This window comes from Silene latifolia, chromosome 3 (genome assembly GCF_048544455.1).
Source record: "Silene latifolia isolate original U9 population chromosome 3, ASM4854445v1, whole genome shotgun sequence".
Taxonomy (NCBI): Eukaryota; Viridiplantae; Streptophyta; class Magnoliopsida; order Caryophyllales; family Caryophyllaceae; genus Silene; species Silene latifolia.
The window spans coordinates 5,499,198-5,519,735 of record NC_133528.1 but is presented as its reverse complement, the minus strand read 5'-3'; the positions used below and the strand labels follow the sequence as shown (position 1 = coordinate 5,519,735).

At 38.3% G+C, this 20,538-nt stretch overlaps 2 protein-coding genes across 2 annotated transcripts in view; both read right to left on the bottom strand.

Annotated features, from left to right (window-relative positions):
• Positions 1 to 6,311: 6,311 nt before the first annotated feature.
• Positions 6,312 to 10,590, bottom strand: LOC141646551 (cytochrome P450 71A3-like). Its single transcript, XM_074454422.1, has 3 exons — positions 10,478 to 10,590; positions 7,232 to 8,003; positions 6,312 to 6,911 (listed from the first exon to the last, which is right to left on the bottom strand). The coding sequence occupies exons 1-3, from the start codon at positions 10,588 to 10,590 to the stop codon at positions 6,312 to 6,314; spliced, it is 1,485 nt and encodes a 494-aa protein (XP_074310523.1).
• A 6,370-nt stretch (positions 10,591 to 16,960) lies between these two features.
• LOC141645850 (putative sesquiterpene synthase) overlaps positions 16,961 to 20,538 on the bottom strand; it is a 31,851-nt gene continuing 28,273 nt past the window's right edge. Inside the window, exons 6-7 of the mRNA XM_074454033.1 lie at positions 19,051 to 19,296; positions 16,961 to 17,525 (exon numbers count right to left, since the gene is read on the bottom strand). Coding sequence (XP_074310134.1) covers positions 17,235 to 17,525; positions 19,051 to 19,296 — 537 coding nt within the window. The 3' untranslated portion in view covers positions 16,961 to 17,234. The remainder of the gene's footprint in view (positions 17,526 to 19,050; positions 19,297 to 20,538) is intronic.

Genomic DNA, 20,538 nt, shown 5'->3' with positions numbered 1-20,538 from the left:
GAATTCTTCGCACGTGCCTAGAATCACATTGTAGATAAATTTCATGTAATCCGGAAGCTGGTTCACATAACTTTTATCCCACCTCCAAAGCCATCACATAAAAAATGACTATTTCATGGTAAAAGTAATCATTTTGTGTAAACTGCTGAGTAATTTTTATTATTACAAAGTGGTCACTTTTGAACATAAAATAATCATTATTTATCAAAAGTAGTTATGAAATATATTGATGATGTAATGCTGATGTAATACATAGGTTGGTTAGAATACAGTTGGTATATAAACCAACATCTGAATTGTAATAACTAACTTTGATCATTTACAATAATAACAACTTCTCTCTCTTACATCTCTCTATAACAAACTCTCTCAATATTATAACTATAATACAAGCTTCTACATGATCATCAATGGAGATCATACATCTTCACATGGTATAAGACGAACCAGGGGCTTGATTCTGGTTATTAGCTGATTAATTCTGGTGTTATTTCTGGTTTTTTGCTCCTTTCGTTCATCAGTTTGTGAGCTTAATTCTTCTCGATCCTTTATCTTTTGTTCGCTTCCGCAAAATTCTTCGATTCTTGATTGATTTATCTTCGTTTTATCAGTCATTCTTGATCGTTTTTCTCTCTGTATTACGTTTTCATTGATTGATTACACTACATTTCTGTGCAATCATGTCTACTGAAACTAGTGCATCTGCTGTTGCTCCTTATGCTGTTCTTGATGATCCATTATACATCTCTAACACTGATCAACCGACACTAAAATTGACCGAGATTAAATTCAATGGAAATAATAGCTTTCTTCAATGGAAACGAGAGGTTTATAATGCTTTAATTGCCAAAAACAAAGAAGGTTTTGTTGATGGCACATGTAGAGCACCTGCTAAGACTGCTAATACTTATCATCAATGGAGGAGATGTGATCTTTTGATTATGCGTTGGATTACAAATTCTTTAGAACCTGAAATTGGTGAAACTCTGAAATATGCTGCTAGTGCTAAAGAAATGTGGCTTGAATTGTTAGATAGATATGGACAGGTCAATAGTCTTGAGATTTACTCCTTAAAGAAAGATTTGGGACATATTACTCAGGATAATGCTAGTCTGGTGGAGTATTATAGCAAAATGAAGACTGCCTGGGAAAGTATTGATGAGTTAGATCCTATACCTTATTGTACTTGTGAAGCCATGACTAGTTGTACCTGCCAATTATTGAAAAGGATTCTAGAAAGAGAGAACAATTCCAAGCTTATACAGTTCTTGATGGGACTCAATAATGGTTATGACACTGTCAAAACAACTGTTTTGTCTATGGATTCTTTACCACCTATGAATAAAGCCTTCGGATTATTACAAAAAATAGAAAAGCAAAGGCAAATTTCTGAACATTCTGTGGTACCTACTGAAGTAAATGCTTATGCCTCTGCTAGATCTAATGATGTGCAACAGGGTGATTGGAAAAGACTAAAACAGGATGTGCCTCAGGATAAATCAGTCACGAAGTTCTGCAATGGATGCCAGAAAGCAGGACATACTGATGATGAGTGTTATCATCAGAAGCCATGTGAGTATTGTGGCAAGAAGGGGCATCCTGTGATCAGTTGCTATCAGAGGATTAGGCATGCTGCAAACAAAGGTGGCAGGGGTAGAGGCAGGCATAATGGTTCTGGTGGCAGATCTAATGTGTATCACAGAAGGGCCAACAATGCTGATGTTGTACAAAATGATAACCCACTTGATGTTAACACTGCAGGTTGTTCAAACATGATGGGAGTTGATCCTGCTGTGGTGACAGGCATTGTTCAGAATGTCATGCAGCAGGTGTGCAAGGCTATGCCAGACAAGTCAGCTGATTCCTCTGTAAACTTTGCAGGTACAGACTTATACTCTGAGGCATTCACTGTTGCACAAACATATGGACAGTTAGACTGGATAGTTGATACAGGTGCCTCAGATCATATGACCTCTAAAGTTGAGATGCTTACAAATGTTAGACCTTTGCTTAAGCCTGTAGTAATTGGTCTCCCTGATGGGTCCATAAAATTAGTACATACTGTGGGAGATATAATGTTGACATCTGCTATTTATTTGAAGGATGTGCTGGTGGTTCCAGATTTTAAGCAAAACTTGATGTCAGTCAGCAAGTTGATTCTTCATACTCCTATGAATGTCTTGTTTACTTCTGAACATTGTATGTTCCAGGACCTTACCAGTAAGGAACAACTTGGCTTGGCTATAAGGAAAAGAGGCCTATACTGGTTTGCACCAGCTTTGGAAGTTAAGAATAAAGTCTCAAGAGTACAAGGCTCAAGAGAACTTGGAAAATCAAGCCATTTGTCCAATTCTAATGCTTGTAATGCTGATTGTAATCTTGAACTATTTCATTCTAGGTTAGGGCATACTTCTTTTGATAAGTTGCAACATGTAAAATCCTTGGCTATCAAATCTATGCAAAAGTTCAGTTGCAGTACTTGTCATTTATCCAAATTGCATATGTTACCTTTCCATCGAAGTACTTCTTATGCTCAAGGTTTGTTTGACCTGGTCCATATGGATTTATGGGGTCCATATAAGACACCTACAATTACAGGAGCCAAATATTTTCTTACCATTCTTGATGATCATTCTAGGGTCACTTGGGTGTATATGTTTCAGAATAAGTTCCAGGTAGCAAGTTTGATCAAGAATTTCCTTGCTTACATTGAAACACAATTTCAGGGTAAGGTTAAGACATTCAGAAGTGACAATGGTTCTGAATTTTTACAAGAACAATGCTATGATTTGTTTAATGAGAAAGGCATTGTGTTGCAAAGGAGTATTGTGGGTAGACCCCAACAAAATGGCCGTGTGGAAAGAAAACACAGGCACTTAATAGAAACAGCAAGAGCAATTAGAATTCATGCTAACTTACCAATTAAATTTTGGGGTGAGTGTGTGCTTGCTGCTACATATCTGATCAATAAGATGCCCACCTCTGTGTTAGGGTGGAAAACACCATTTGAAGTATTGTTTGGAAAGCCAGCTACATTTGATGAATTAAGAGTATTAGGTTGCCTGTGTTATGCACCTATGCCTCTATCTTATAAAGATAAGTTTGGACCAAAGGGTAGAAAGTGTGTGTTCATTGGTTATCCCTTTGGTCAAAAAGGTTACAAATTATATGATTTGCAGGAACATAAAACCTTTGTTGCTAGAGATGTCATCTTTCAAGAAGAAATTTTCCCTTTTAAAGATCAACAAGTTAGTTCAGAAGAATCAGGTTATACTCCTGATGATCTGGTTGATTTATTTCATCATGATGATCCTATTTCTGATGGCAATATAAATACTCCTGCAAATACTCACAATCATCAGCAGGACACTCCTACTGAGACTGATATGAATAATAACCAACAGAATACTCCTGCTGTGATTAATGTCCAGAATCCTGGTAATAGTATTCAACAGAGAACACAAGTTGTTCCTCCACCTGTTAGGCAGTCTTCCAGGCAGCCTCAGTTATCATCAAGACTTAAGGGATATCATTGCCCTCAGAAGTTACCAGTTCAAAGAAACTCTTCTCAGGTTATGAATTATACTTCTAATGCTTTTCATGCTTCCATTTTAGCCAGTTTGGTGGATTTTTCTGAAGAATATGTGAATTCACTATCCAAAGTTATCAATGAAGTTGAGCCTTCTACATATGCTCAAGCAAGGACAGATCAGAGATGGTTAGAAGCAATGGATAAAGAGCTACAGGCATTAGAACAAAATGAAACTTGGGTTCTCACTAATTTACCAACTGGTCATAAAGCCATTGGATCAAAATGGGTATACAAGGTGAAACATAGAGCAGATGGTTCAGTGGAACGTTTTAAGGCTAGGCTAGTTGCTAAGGGATTTAATCAAGTGAAATACAAAGACTATGTTCATACTTTTTCTCCTGTTTCTAAATTTGCAACAGTCAGAGTTCTTCTTGCCCTAGCAGCTTCTAAAGGTTGGCCCCTCTTTCAGTTAGACATAAATAACGCTTTCTTACATGGTTTTTTGGAAGAGGAGGTTCATATGACCCCACCAGAAGGCTACAACAAGGCCAAACCAGGTCAGGTTTGCAGACTGAAGAGGTCTCTATATGGTTTGAAGCAGGCTTCTCGTCAATGGAACATAGAATTGACTAAATTTTTGAAACAGCAAGGCTTTACTCAGTCCAAACAGGACTACTCATTGTTCACTCGACTAAATCCTGTGACAAAGAAGTTTATCATAGCCCTTGTCTATGTTGATGATGTGCTGTTAACAGGAGACTCAATTGAAGAAATTGAGAGCATCAAAGTAGGACTTGACAAGGCATTCACTATTAAAGATTTGGGCAAAATGAGATACTTTCTGGGTTTGGAAATAGCCAGAAATGAATCAGGTCTACTCCTTAATCAGCGAAAGTACACCATGGACATCATCAAGGATATGCAAATGGAAGAATGTACACCTGCAGATTTCCCTATGGCCAGAGGCTTGAAACTTTCCACTGACTCAGGAGAGATCTTACCTGATCCTGAAAGATACAGACGTCTTATAGGAAGATTATTATACTTAAATATGACACGCCCTGACATTTCATACTCTACACAACATTTGAGTCAATTTCTACAACCACGAGTGCCCCACATGCAGGCTGCTATTCATGTTGTCAGATATTTGAAAAAGACTGTGAATTCTGGACTGTATTATCCTGCAAACAGTCCATTAACTGTCACAGCTTACAGTGACTCTGACTGGGGTCAATGTGCATTCTCAGCAAGATCTCTCAGTGGCTATTGCATTTTCATGGGAAAATCTTTAGTGTCATGGAAAACTAAGAAGCAAAAAACGGTCAGCAAAAGCTCTGCAGAAGCTGAATACCGTAGTATGTCATATACTGCCAGTGAAATGATTTGGATTAATAATCTTCTATCAGATTTGCAGATTGATATACCCAAGCCTATTCCTCTTTTCTGTGACAATAAAGCCGCACAACATATTGCACAAAATCCTATTTTTCATGAGAGAACAAAACATTTGGACATTGATTGTCATTTTGTGCGCGATAAACTTCAAGAAGGGTTCCTTGTTCCACAGCATGTTCGTACAGGGTTGCAGCTAGCAGACTTGTTAACAAAAGCTTTAGGTTCACAGCAACATGCTTTTTTAAGTTCCAAGCTTGGATTACAACAACATAATGCAATCCCGCTTGAAGGGGGGATATGAACTATATTGATGATGTAATGCTGATGTAATACATAGGTTGGTTAGAATACAGTTGGTATATAAACCAACATCTGAATTGTAATAACTAACTTTGATCATTTACAATAATAACAACTTCTCTCTCTTACATCTCTCTATAACAAACTCTCTCAATATTATAACTATAATACAAGCTTCTACATGATCATCAATGGAGATCATACATCTTCACAGTAGTCACTTCAACGGTGACACACAATTACTTCGTTGTCTTCTATGTGCAAAATTGAAAAAATTCTTACGTACTCCGGGAGTACCGTACTCCTTACACTTAAAACTAATCCACCAAATAGAATATAATAATATCCTAGGTGTAAGGAGTACGGTACTCTCGGAGTACACAAGAATTTTTCGCAAAATTGTGACAAACCTTTGGATTGCATCAGTGAAGAGTTGTAGCTCTTGAACGACACCATATGCATCGTAGGTGTCGTCTACGATGGATATCAACTTGAATAACTTCTTGCAAACTATTCTAGCATATGAATACTTCGGTTCAGTGTATACACCTAACATGTGGAATTTTAGTAGTGAGATGAAATAAATTAGCATCATCTCCATTTCTTAAAAAAAAAAAAAAAAAGGAAGACTCCATTTCCTATTAACGCTTACGACTTTCAACGACGATCTAACGATTCAAGTTTTATATCGAAAAATGAAGGGAAAAGGCAACGAAAACAGAAATGTAATGTAATATTATCTTGTGCGAGGAAACTAGACCCTCTATCTCATTTAGGAAATAGAGAAGATGCAAACTCGGAATAAATTAGGATTATTTCCATTTTCTGAAGAATCTATTTCCTGTCAGCGATCCAAACTCAAATCGAATATTGGAACAAATAAACACACGGATAGATCTATATCATTATCATCAGCTAGTGAATGATCAATGTCCATGTTAATCCTATCATAGAATTTAAAAACGTACGAAAACAAACATACAAGGACAAACTTTATTACGGATAAAGAGTATTTGGTAAACAAAGATATTTGATGAATTTTTAGAATATTCAAAGCTTAGAGTCTTTTTACTTCGATCACCTAATAATTCGAATATGGAGTTGGAATGGCTATGAACGGATCTCGCCTACGCAATGAGGCGCCAAAACTTTCCGCCATGAAAGAATCAACATTCACCTCATCGGCAACTTCCAATTGAAGTGACCTACAAGATTTCGCTAACGCGAGTTCAAACTTCAACATTAGCGAAAGCAATCCTGTGGCGACCTCGTCTTCCACCTCCAAACGGAATGAATCCAAAGTCATGCCCCGAATAGTTAAGAAATCTCTCTCGTCCAATTCCTCGGCTCTTCCCAATAAGTCGGGTGTCGTTGTAGGGCCCACGCGTTGATGATAACTTGTGTTCCAAAGACGAATGTCATAGTTTTGGACTCGTGCATCTTGAGAAGATTCTCTAAATAGTAGAAAGGGAAGTGGAGGATGTAGCCTTAGTGACTCCTTGATTACAGCCTTTAAGTACATCATGTCCTTCAAATCATCCTCGTTGATTACAGTTTTTCCTCTGAGAAATCCCCTCAATTCTTTTTGCAGCCTTTTCATGACTAACGGGTGCATAAGCAACTCCGACATTGTCCATTCTAGTAACGTTGCAGTTGTCTCTATTCCTGCTGTAATCATATCCTGTGTAGGCCATATCAATTTTAAACTCAAAACTATTGAATAAAATCTTGAATAATGGAAATAGATAACTTGTTGAATAATACACCCCAAAAGTCCAAAACTGAAATAGATAACTTCTCACCTGATCGAGGAGTAATAAAAAGGGGCTCAGGGTGGAAGATGATACTCCCTCTGTCCCGGTCATTTGTTGTCCTTTTCCATTTTAGGTGTTTCAGTTAATTGTTATCCTTTCTATTTTAAGAATAGACGCCAAAACCAAAGTACAACAATTGACCAGGAGTCCAAGACGGAGGGAGTAGTACAGTATGAGAAATATTTACCATAAGAAGTGCTTTGACAGTGTCCATATCTATGGATGAATCATTCCTCTGACTTTCAAGCAGAACGTCTACAAGGTACTGAATTTTATCTTCTTGGTTACGACCATCATCATCAAACCCGTTTATATGCTCCTCGACTCTCTTCTGGATCAACGAATCTAACGATCTAGCAACTTTTCTTCCCTTAGATAACACGCCACTAAATTCATCAATCCAACCCAACCAACGTATGAAATCTCCAAAAATAAATGACCCGACTGCCTCGCTTAATTCTTTTAAAAGCGGTCCAAGATATTCTTCACCACAATTTTTTCCAAACAACGCCCTGAAAACCAAATCACTTATTAGTTTCATGAAAGTATTGGACAAATTTAGTGGCGAATTGGGTGTCGATTTTTGGATGCTTTCAACCATGAGCCCAACTTCTTCTTCCCTGATTTTTCGAAAGGAACGAACTTTTTTGTTGCTTAGCATATTCAATACACAGATACTCTTAAGCTTCCTCCAGTGCTCTCCATACTTGCCAAAAGCTATGTCCTTACCATCATAGATGACTAAGGCCGCAATCTTCGAGTATGGCCGGTTTGCAAAGTTAATGTCATGGGTTTTCATGATTTCCTCTGCTCCGTTAGCAGATGAGACGACAAGAATTGGCTTGGTGCCAAGGTGGAGCAACATAAGGTCTCCATATCTCTCCGATAAGGATCGTAAGAAGCGATGTGGGAGTTTGCCGAGTTGGTGAAGGTTGCCTATGATAGTGCAACAGGAGCTACTGACCAGGACACTCCACAAATGCAAGCAGGCCAAAACAACACCACACTCACTTCAGGAAGCAACCAAAATGGGCTAGGTTTAGTGGCTAATAGGTACGAGTACAAGCCCAACCACCAGCTGCCACCATGGCCAGCTGGTTGGCCATTAAACTAAGCTCAGAAAAGTCCTAGGGGTCCAAGGAAGAATCACAATGCAAGTCATAGAAAACTAAGTGAACAGAATCTGCAAAGAATGACAAACAACAAAAGCAATCTTTCCATTTCTGGCTAAACCATGAGGAAAAAGCATGCAAGGAACTTTTGGCTTGTCTTCCCATATACCAGATACAACCTAGAGCCAATTTTAATGCCAAGGACTCAATCATTTCGTCCTCAAGTGCCTACATTCAAAAGAAAAGCCAGCAATGCAAAGAAAGGACCACAACATGTCACTCACACTGCATTTCTCTTTTGTTTTCATTCCAGTTTACAATTAAGAGCTTTTAAACCGTTGTAATATTGTACTTGGACTCTTACCAGCATGTGAGGAGAGATCCTGACCCTTGGATGTAGCTTTTCTTTCAAGATTGTAACCTAAAAAGGCCTATATAAGGACCTTAGCTCGATCGTTGTAACACAAATGATTTATGAATGAAACCTGAGATTTCTCTCAAATTTAAACCTCTTAATCTTGTGCTTAGTCTGTAGATTAGAGTCAGGCTTGATAATAACCTGTGCTTAGACTGTGGTTATTGATTAAGTACCTGTTAGTAGAGTATAAACTTTCCCCGTCTTTGAGACTCGTGGTTAGTTTAGCTTTGTTGTTTGTTTCAGATTGAGATTTTCCCGTGTTAATCTGTGGAATTTCTTAACTCTAACACCCCAAATTATTAGCTTAATTCCCTGTGAGTATTCTGTGGGTTTTTCAGTTGATAATTATATCCAAGTTCCCTCCTTTCAAGCATTGTCTCGAACTGTCTCAATTACATGATCCTCTCGTGTCTGTCAATCGTTCATTGAGTCTTAAAAATACCTTGAGTCCTCTAAAAATCTTGGTCTTTTGCTCAGAAGTGGTTCTTATATCAAAGTAATTTACTGCCAAGTTTCATGATTTTAGGAGGTCAATTCATAATTTTATTAATTAGCACAAGTTTATTGCATTCCCGAGAACTTGTTTTATTTCTCATGGTTTGATTGTTGTTTTGTCTAAACCCTTGGACATTACACTCCAAATTGGTATCAGAGCAAGGTTTTAACACGATTCCATCTTGTGTTAGTCTTGGGAAGGAAAGTGAGTTCATTTTTACCCTAACTACAACAAAACTACAAAAAATAACCCATGAGTGAAGAGAGATTCACCGGTATTGAGACCAGGGTGGATCGGATAGCGGAAGAATCAATGAACTGGTAAATATTGTCAACACTCTTGCAGAAGGAGTTCCTAACAGCCACCCTACGAGGCAGAGGCGGGGGGGTAGAGGCTTTGCTTTGAGCAGAAGAGGACAACCATACCACCAGGAACATGAAGAAGGCTTGTCGATCTCGATGAATCTATGGCAGAGGGCATCTACATGGAAAGAGACAAAGATATAAAGGTAGAAATTCCGATTTCCATGGTAGTTTAAACCACAAGATTTGTTAGACTGGATTAGAACTGTTGAGAGAGTCTTTGAATTTAAGGGATATACTTGTGAAAAGCTTTCAAAGTTTCTATCCTTAAATTTAAAGGTTATGCTTCACTTTGGTATGAGACCCTGAAAAGCCGTAGAGAATGAGAGAAGGCAAGGAACCCATTAAATCTTGGCTAAAACTTAAAAAGAAATTGAAGGATAAGTTTATAGCTAAAGATTATACACAGGATATGTTTATCAAGTTAACCAAATGAAACAAGACCAACAATCTGTTGAGTCTTATCTTAGGAGCTTTGAACAACTTACCCCGCAATGTGAGATCACCGAAAAGCCCGAGCGAGAAAATTGCTAGGTTTGTTGAGGGATTAGATCCTAAGATTGCTATAAGAGTTAGAATGCAACAAGTCTGGTCCTTTGATGAGGCAGTCAACCTGGCATTGAGGGTTGAAAAGATGGGAAAAGCCAAAGTCACTGTTTCCAAACCCCTTACCAGACCCACTTTCAAACCTTTTTCTGGGGTTAGGATTGGAGAAACTCCAAAACTTGCAACCCAACCAACACCAGGCAAGGGGAAGAGTCATGTGAACCCTAGAACCAACACATCTGTGACTGATGGGAAAATTAAATGCTTCCAGTGCCAAGGGTATGGCCATTTTAGGAAGGACTGTCCTTCTAAGAGAACCTTGACAAAGAATGGAAGTAGAGCAAAGTGGGAGAGAGAAGGTTTGGTTCAAGATGAGGAAGATGAGACCCGATAATGGAGGAAGTGGAGACGAAGGAGAACCAGAACAAGATGCGTTGTGGCCCCCCCCGATACAGTCACAGCTTAGTCTTATGGAGGGTTATGCATTCCCAACACTCACCTCTGAAGGCGATCAAAGATCCCGATATTCAGAACCAGATGCACAGTCCAGGGGAGGGTTTGTAACCTGATCATAGATGGGGGAAGTTGTACAAATGTGGCATCAAATGCCATGGTTAGTAAACTCAACCTGACAACTCAAGAGCACCCAAACCCTTACAAGTTGAGATGGTTGAACAAGGGAGCAGAAGTAAGGGTGGACAAGCAATGCTTGGTTCCATTTTCTATTGGGAAGGTGTATAAAGATGAAGTCTTGTGTGATATTGTTCCAATGGATGCCTGCCACCTACTCTTAGGAAGACCATGGGAGTATGACAGGAATACCACTCACCATGGGAAGGATAACATCTATAGTTTCAAGCATGAAGGCAAGAAAGTTACTCTGACCCCATTACCACCCAACCAGAGAAACTATGGAGGTCCAAGTATGCCAGAGGAGAACAATGGTGTGCTATTTCTTTCTGAAGCAGCCATGATCAAAGAAATGAAGCAAGAACAACCTGTCTGGATGTTACTATCCAAAGAAGTAAGCAAGGAAGGGAGCCCTGAGATACCTGCTGAAGTTAGACCATTAATTCAGAGGTATAAAGAGGTATTTCCAAGAGAGCTGCCTAGTGGGTTGCCACCATTGAGGGGCATTGAGCACCACATTGACCTTGTTCCGGCTCGTGCTTCCCAACAGGCCAGCTTATAGAAGTGATCCAACTGCTACCAAAGAGTTGCAAAACCAGATTGAGGAACTTATGAGTAAAGGATTTGTCGTGGAATCTCTCGGTCCTTGTGCGTCCCCTGCTCTACTTGTTCCCAAGAAAGATGGAACATGGAGGATGTGTACTGACAGCAGGGCCATTAACAACATCACTGTCAAGTACAGGTTCCCAATACCAAGGCTGGATGACATGTTAGATGAGCTCGGTGGTGCCATGATATTTTCTAAAATTGATCTCGTGCAAGGGTACCATCAAGTCGGGATAAGGGAAGGAGATGAGTGGAAGAAGACTCGCCTTCAAAACTAAACATGGACTGTATGAGTGGCTTGTGATGCCATTTGGTCTTTCTAATGCACCAAGCACCTTTATGAGACTGATGACCGAGGTGCTAAGGCCATGTTTAGGCAAATTTGCGTGGGTCTATTTTGATGACATCTTGGTTTATAAAGGCGTGAAAGGGAGCACTTGAAACATCTTGAAGCTGTGTTCAGGATCCTCAAGGAACAAAAACTATTTGGCAAGATAGAGAAATGCACTTTTATGGTTGAAGAAGTGGCATTCCTAGGGTACATTGTCTCTGGAAGAGGGATTACAGTTGATCAGGACAAAATTGTAGCCATTCAATCATGGCCTACTCCTAAAACAATCATTGAGGTGAGGGGGTTCCATGGATTGGCCTCCTTTTATAGGAGATTTATCAAGAACTTCAGTTCAGTTGTTGATCCAATTACTGAGTGTATGAAGAAAGGAGAGTTCCACTGGACTGAGAATGCTCAACATCCTTTGAGAAGATTAAGAAATTGATGTGTGAGACCCCTATTCTCAAATTGCCAGACTTTGATCAACTCTTTGAAGTAGAGTGTGATGCCAGTGGGGTAGGCATTGGTGCAGTCCTAATCCAAGCTCAGAAACCTGTAGCTTACTTCAGTGAAAAATTGAATGGAGCTAAGTTAAAGTATTCTACCTATGACAAGGAATTTTATGCAATTATCGGGCGATCATGCATTGGAGTCACTATTTGAAACCAAAGCCATTTGTGTTGCACTCTGATCATGAAGCATTGAAATATATCAATGGCCAGCACAAGTTGAGTCACAGGCATGCTAAATGGGTGGAGTACTTGCAATCATTCACCTTTTCCAGCAAGTATAAAGAAGGAAAACAAAATGTAGTGGCAGATGCACTATCAAGGAGGCACTCCTTATCACAACTATGGGAACCAGGGTCCTTGGTTTTGAGTTCATGAAAGAGATGTACAAGGAAGACCCCGACTTCTCTCGAGGAGTGGATCACACAGTTTGAAGGGCATAGGGTTCCAGGGAACAAATACTTGCTGCAAGATGGGTTTCTATTCCAAAGGAACAAGCTCTGTGTTCCAAGGGGTTCCTACAGGGACCTCCTAATCAGAGAAGTCCATTCAGGAGGCTTAGGAGGGCATTTTGGTGTTCAAAAGACACTGGACATACTACAAGAACAGTTCTATTGGCCAAAGATGATGGGGATGTCCAAAGTATTCTCGGGAGATGTTCGATGTGTCAAATGGCTAAGAGTTCCTTCCAAACTGGTCCATATATCCCATTACCAGTACCGAGTAAGCCATGGGAGGATGTGAGCATGGATTTTATTGTTGCATTGCCAAGGACACAGAGAGGAAAGGATTCAATCATGGTTGTTGTTGACAGGTTCATAAAAATGGCCCATTTCATAGCTTGCAAGAAGACAGAGGATCTTTGCTAGTGTTGCTTTGAGCTATACCTGAAAGAAGTTGTAAGGCTTCATGGGATTCCAAAGATAATTGTATCAGATAGGGATACAAAATTCATGAGTTACTTTTGGAAAACTTTATGGAAGCTACTCAAGACCAAATCATTGTTCAAGACATCTCACCACCCCCAAACAGATGGCCAAACTGAGGTCACCAACAAAACCTTGGGTAGGATTCTGAGATGTATTGTAAGCAAGAGTCTAAAAGATTGGGATATCAAGTTAGCAGCAGCAGAATTTGCCTTCAACAGATCACCATCAATCTACATCGGTCATAGTCCTTTTGAGGTTGTCTATGGGATTAACCCCCTAATGCCTATAGACTTGTCATCTGTACCAAGAAATGAGATGAATCATGATGCTAAGGCCAGGGCAGAACAGCTGTTGAAACTCCATGAAACTGTGAAAAGAGAGATTGAGAAGACCAATGAGAAATACAGAAATGTACCAAGGTACCTCGAGAAAAGGAAAGAATTTGTTCCAGGGGATTTAGTCTGGGTTCACTTAAGAAAAGAGAGGTTTCCATCAAGAAGAAAGAACAAGTTAATGCCAAGAGCTGATGGCCCCTTTGAAATTATTGAGAGGATTGGTCCAAATGCCTACAAAGTGGATCTACCAGGAGAGTATGAGGTGCATGGCACTTTCAATATAGGTGACCTAAGTCCATATTATGAGGATACTGAGGGGGAGGAGTCACCAGGCTTGAGGACAAGCCCTGTTCAACCAGGGGAGGTTGCAGCAGGAGCTACTGACCAGGACACTCCACAAATGCAAGCAGGCCAAAACAACACCACACCCACTTCAGGAAGCAACCAAAATGGGCTAGGTTTAGTGGCTAATAGGTACGAGTACAAGCCCAACCACCAGCTGCCACCATGGCCAGCTGGTTGGCCATTAAACTAAGCTCAGAAAAGTCCTAGGGGTCCAAGGAAGAATCACAATGCAAGTCATAGAAAACTAAGTCGAATGCAAATCTGCAAAGAATGACAAACAACAAAAGCAATCTTTCCATTTCTGGCTAAACCATGAGGAAAAAGCATGCAAGGAACTTTTGGCTTGTCTTCCCATATACCAGATACAACCTAGAGCCAATTTTAATGCCAAGGACTCAATCATTTCGTCCTCAAGTGCCTACATTCAAAAGAAAAGCCAGCAAATGCAAAGAAAGGACCACAACATGTCACATCACACTGCATTTCTCTTTTGTTTTCATTCCAGTTTACAATTAAGAGCTTTTAAACCGTTGTAATATTGTACTTGGACTCTTACCAGCATGTGAGGAGAGATCCTGACCCTTGGATGTAGCTTTTCTTTCAAGATTGTAACCTAAAAAGGCCTATATAAGGACCTTAGCTCGATCGTTGTAACACAAATGATTTATGAATGAAACCTGAGATTTCTCTCAAATTTAAACCTCTTAATCTTATGCTTAGTCTCAGTAGATTAGAGTCAGGCTTGATAATAACCTGTGCTTAGACTGTGGTTATTGATTAAGTACCTGTTAGTAGAGTATAAACTTTCCTGTGCTGAGACTGTGGTTAGTTTAGCTTTGCTGTTTGTTTCAGTTGAGATTTTCCTGTGTTAATCTGTGGAATTTCTTAACTCTAACACCCCAAATTATTAGCTTAATTCCCTGTGAGTATTCTGTGGGTTTTTCAGTTGATAATTATATCCAAGTTCCCTCCTTTCAAGCATTGTCTCAGAACTGTCTCAATTACAGTCCTCTGTGTCTGTCAATCAGTTCAGTTGAGTCTTAAAAATACCTTGAGTCCTCTAAAAATCTTGGTCTTTTGCTCAGAAGTGGTTCTTATATCAAAGTAATTTACTGCCAAGTTTCATGATTTTAGGAGGTCAATTCATAATTTTATTAATTAGCACAAGTTTATTGCATTCCTGAGAACTTGTTTTATTTCTGCTGGTTTGATTGTTGTTTTGTCTAAACCCTTGGACATTACACTCCAGATAGGCAACCTTCGCAGCGAGGGCAATTTCGGATTTTTGGTTTTGGTGGTGGTGTTGTATAGGCATTTGTAGAATATGATTATGAAGGTTAGGAGTGAAATGATGAGAGCTAGATGAAGAAAAGGGAGTTTCCCTAAACTTTGTACTACTTTTGTCACGTTATCCATTTTTCTAATTTGCTTCTTATAAGTTATAATCACTTGCCCAATTGCACTACTGCTACTTATAGAAGCATACTTAGTCGGGTTGGTTTTGGTCGGTTTATTTCAGAGTCGGATTTTATTTGCTTTAATATAATTTCACTTGAATTGGTTATATGATGGGTTTGCGTCGGGTTAACGAGTCTTCAAATTGTTTTTCATGTGGAGTATGGTCTACTTCAAATTTCTAGGTTAATTATTCACTCATTTTATTGAGACATTTCAATTTACCCAAAGTAATTATTCCATGTTATTGGGCGCAAGTTGTAGCCGTCTTGGTAGTGAAGCCCAATAAGCAATAGTCATTTAGATTTAACAGCTCACTCTAGTTGAGATAGTAATTGACTTAAGATTTTTGGGGTCCTTAATGTTATTTGGCCCCGGTTCAGAAAACTGAATTGCTCTACCCTTGGAGCCCCCCGTCGACAGGTATACCTAGACCTGTCAAAATCTGACCCAACTTGCAAACCCGACACGCCTGGCCATTTTTAGGGTCAAAGACCCGTAAATCTTGACCGTGATCCAAAATGATCCGTTATTTTAGGGTCGAAACCCTTCCGACCCGTTGGATCAAAAGAGAAATTAAGAATATTTTTAAAATATTACTCCCTCCACACACTCATTTTCAAAATGGGGTGAAAATGAGTGTGTGTGGAGGGACTAATATTTTTATATTATATTCAAATAATAAATATTATTTTAATATTTTTAATAAAAAATTAATTTAAAATTGAATTTTACATAACTTTTATATCATTAAATAATAAAATAATTATTAAAATAATGAATATAATAATATTATTAATATTTAAAAATAATTTAATTTCAAAAAGTACATTTTTTCGATTGAAAAATGATAAACGTAGGCGAATAAAAGACGTCATAAACTTTTCTCGGACACGTATTCTGGCCCTAACCCGACCCGTATTCCTGGTAAATCCAAACCAAACTAATAATTTCATTTTCTTAGTAAACCAAAATGTTCCAACTAATTGATATTTTAATAAGCTACACAATAAGATATCAAACTCTCACTCACAAATATAAATTGTTCAATTTTAAGGTATTAATTAACTTGTATTATTATACAATTAACTAATTTATCTATTAAGAGAATTGGCCTATAGGTGTGACCTTAAGGAATCAACTGACCACCACCGTCAAACGACGGTAATGTCAAACTCTAGTTAGCCAATCATTACTCATTAATGTTGATAAGTTGACTACATAAATGAATCATCCCTTACGTATTCTTATTATGAGATTTAATCATGTGATCGCACCATTGTTAAGGACACTTACTCCAACAGCAGGTTGAGTATAGGTTTTGCGTGTTGACATGATCGGGATTCGGGATGCACTACGGACTTTGGAGTCGAGTACTTAGCCACTAGGTGGTTGATATAGTCATAGACGAGTTGTATTTCATTTATCATTTGTTTACGTTTATGGTTTGTAATCACTAAACTTATTTATTTATAATAAATATTTCTTGTTGTATCTCCGATTTACCGCCTCGGGAAACCGAGATGGGAACATCTCCCAATTACCTTGGCCGGGTAAGAGGGGGTGTTACAAAATGTCACCAGTGCCATTTGCTAAGCTACAACAAGTAGTTTATCACATGGAAATGGTACTGGTGACATTTGACGATGAGGTGGTGACATTTGGCCCATTTTGCTTAAAGTGAGTGGTTATTTGGCCCATCCATAGCTATATATAGACGGATATCCTTTGTCTATAGTGAGACGCTTTGCACTTTATTTCTTTACATCTATAAAAAGAGAAACATAAATAGGAATGGATAATTAACCTATAACTCAAATCTCAAGGACAATATTGCTCAAAGGACAAATATGAAATTTTAATGTGGGACAATATCTCGTTATAATTACATGCTAGAAACTACAATAGATACGAGAAAAACGTTCTCAGTGCCTCAGTGGTGTATTGGTGTAATTATAAGGTGTACTCCCTTATATTATTTTTAAGTACTGTAACTTATTATAGGTAGTGAATTATTTTGAATATAGTAAGTACAAAGTACGGAATATTATTTATGTTACACCAATTCTTATTTATAACTGTCTTAACTTAAACAATCTTAAACAAACCCAATTGGTTATGTTATCGGAGATTTGAGAACCGCTTCAACTTGACCCTGCATTAATTGGTTCATGGTGTATCCATCTTCACCCGTCCCATAAATATCATATAATGTCCTACACAGATTTAGTACTAGGGTTAATAACTCCATTGGAACAGCAGTTGGTCGAAATATTTCTTCTTTCAAATCCATCCATGCATTTTCAACAATCAAGAATAGTTTTTCATAAGCTTCTTTTTGGGTCACACCAAATTGTCTCATGTAGCATTCCACCGCGGATGCCACATGGCCTCTTTCCTGTTCAAACTGTAATATTACACCAAAAGAGAACGGTTAAAAAGTAATGTCATAAACTCCTAATAATCGCGTCTATCTTGTACTAATAATTTATTTACCTTTATTAAAATAAATCTCTCATAAAAAATATATAAAAAGTAAATAAATGACTGAAACAAAAGAAATATTTTTTTATATATAAAAAAAATGTTAAACAAAAATAAACAAACAATTTGAAAATAAATTGAATAAATTAACATTATGTGTGTTGTATATCTCCCTCCCCAGTCCCCCATTCATTTGTTTAACTTCTTTTATTTGTTTAACTTTCTTTCTCTTTGAGTATTTTGATCAGCTGTGTTTAGACTTGTCAAACGGGTCGTGCGGGTTGGGTCAGAATACGGGTCGGGTCGGGTCATGCGGATCACGGGTCGGGTTAGGGTCAGAATACGGGTCAAGAAATAATTTTTAACGTCTTTTTTAAACGATTTTTTTAATTTAAATTTTTTTTTTTAAAAGTAAAATATATTTAGATTATTATTTTAATCATATTCATCATATACAATAATTATATTGATATAATTATTAAAATAAAAATTTTTAATAATTATTTTATTATTAAATGTTATAAAAGTTATATAAAATTGACTTTTTGGTTGAATTTTTAATTTTAAGTAATGAAAATAATTTTTTAACTATATTTTCAAATATAATATATAAATATTAATATTTTTAATAAAATTCATGATTTTCCCTTGACCCAACGGGTCGACCCGCTTGGGTCGGGTCTCGACCCTAAAATAACGGGTCATTTCGGGTCAAACGGGTCACGGGTCGAAAAAACGGGTTTGTAACCCTAAAAATGGATCGGGCGGGTCGAGTTTTCGGATCGGGTCGAATTTTGACATGTCTAGCTGTGTTATTTGCCGTACAAATTAATCCCCGCCTAATCTATTGATAATAATGCAAGATAAATAAATAATTAGGACGAAAATAGTCATTTGGATGTACTTCGAAGTTTGAATCTTTCCGAAGTGAGGAAGGTGGAGACTTTAGAGCGTCAAGAATGTTTCACTTATCCTATAATAGAGTATATTTTTGTACGCACTCTAATTCATGAGCATATCAGATAATATAAAGATCACCATAAAACTAAATGTTACTTCTTTCGTCCCGGTTATTTGTTTACCTATTCTATTTTAGGGTATCTCACTTAATTGTTTACTTGTTTATTTTAGGAATGTCTCTGAATGATAATTTGATATTTTATGCTCAATTTAGTCTGTTTGCCATTTAATGATTGACCTTTTCTCTTTTATGGGTTTTTGTGCCAAAATCAAAGGTAGAAAAATGTACAAGACGGGCGTAGTAATATAATTGTAGCAATGACCAGTTACATTACATTATTGTTGAACCTCGTTAGGGTTAAAGTAATAAATAAACTTTTTGCTGTATTCATTTGTTGGACTTTTTGAGAGTATTTTAATAAACAGTAAACACATAATTAGGACGTAGGCACTACGAAAAACCGATTTCTTGGGCAGAAGCCACATACCTTGTGGCTACTAATATCATTCAAGATCCTAGTCATCACACAGGCAGCTAGTATTGCCTTGGATGGTTGGTTAATCCATTCGAAGCCATCCTTCCTTATATCCGTCGTTCCAACAGAGACGACCGTTGGCATATATTTGTAGCCGGAGCTTCCAATAGCATTTTTCATATACTCATCATATGTTGGTACATAGTTTTCATGACACCATTTTGCTTCTTGCATGTAACTCCTACACACAGCTTTCATCTGTACAATTGACCCAATATAAGTAATACTGTAGAAGTTATCAGTTCTATATATATATATATATTTTTTCTGGATTTTTTTACATTGGTATCCTTACATTATTTCTTCGAATTCTATGTGCTATCCCTTGTTTTTTCAAAAATATCAGTGGTACTTCTAAACTTAATGAAAACATCTTAAAATACTCAAAATACTCTAATCTGCGTTTTTAAATGTTTATATTAGTCAAATATATTGTATATATTTGTTAGGATTGTGTATATCTCCTCTAACCATATTTAGCTAGTCTTTCTCCTAATTATAGGCATTGTAATCTGCTAATGATAACAACCTAATGTACTCCTATATATTGAATGTGAATAATACTAACCCGCTCAAGGGATTCCATAATCTGATATGGTATCAGCCTAATTAGGTGCGAAATTCGTTTCCTCCTTTCTCGATCCTAAACCCTAGCGCCGCCTCTCGGGTGTTTCGACACCTCCATGGCTACTGACGCTAGTAATCCCCCTCCTCCTAAAAGCAACCTTCATCCCGTCTTCACCGTAACTAACATACAAAACAAAGTCAGAATTCTCGATGGCACCAAGGTGACATACGCGACTTGGCTCCGCCTCTTTCGTCTCCATGCTGAAGGATACGATGTGCTCGCTCACATTGACGGCACACCTGCTCCGCCATCCACCGATGAGAACTATTCGGCATGGAAGAAGATAGATGCCCATGTTTTGCAATGGATTTACGGGACGATGAGTGACGATCTCCTTCTCCGTGTTCTTGAAGACAAATCAACCGCTCGTGAAGCATGGCTCCAGGTGGCAAACATCTTCAACAATAATAAAGGGGCTCGCGCTGCTGCACTCGAGTCCGAGTTTAATGGCCTCCGACTTGAAAGTATGCCGTCCTTGGACGCCTACTGCCAACGCCTCAAGGAGCTCGCTGGAATGCTTAAGGACGTCGATGCTCCGGTATCCGATACTCGCCTCGTCATTCAATTGGTTCGTGGTCTCACCGGTGAGTACGATACTGTTGCGTCATATATTAATCAATCGTCTCCGAATTTTGAGACGGCCCGTAGTATGTTAGAACTTGAACTCCACCGCAAATCCAGTAGAGATGAGACCGCCACTGCCTTAGCAGCCCCTGCGGCTCCACCGTCTGACCAGTGGGTCGAACCCAACCCTAAGACCACCCAGGTTCCCCCGTGTCAGCCCCCGTCATACAATAATAATAACAATCACA

Coding starts and splice junctions, on each gene's coding strand:
- LOC141646551 (XM_074454422.1), bottom strand. CDS start 10,590: ATGGCATTTGATGCCACATTTGTACAACTTCCCCCATCTATGATCAGG. Junction 8,004..10,477: donor ATCTTTGATCGCCTTCAGAG/GTGAGTGTTGGG, acceptor TGTCCTGGTCAG/TAGCTCCTGTTGCACTATCA. Junction 6,912..7,231: donor CTGTCAAAGCACTTCTTATG/GTAAATATTTCT, acceptor TGGCCTACACAG/GATATGATTACAGCAGGAAT.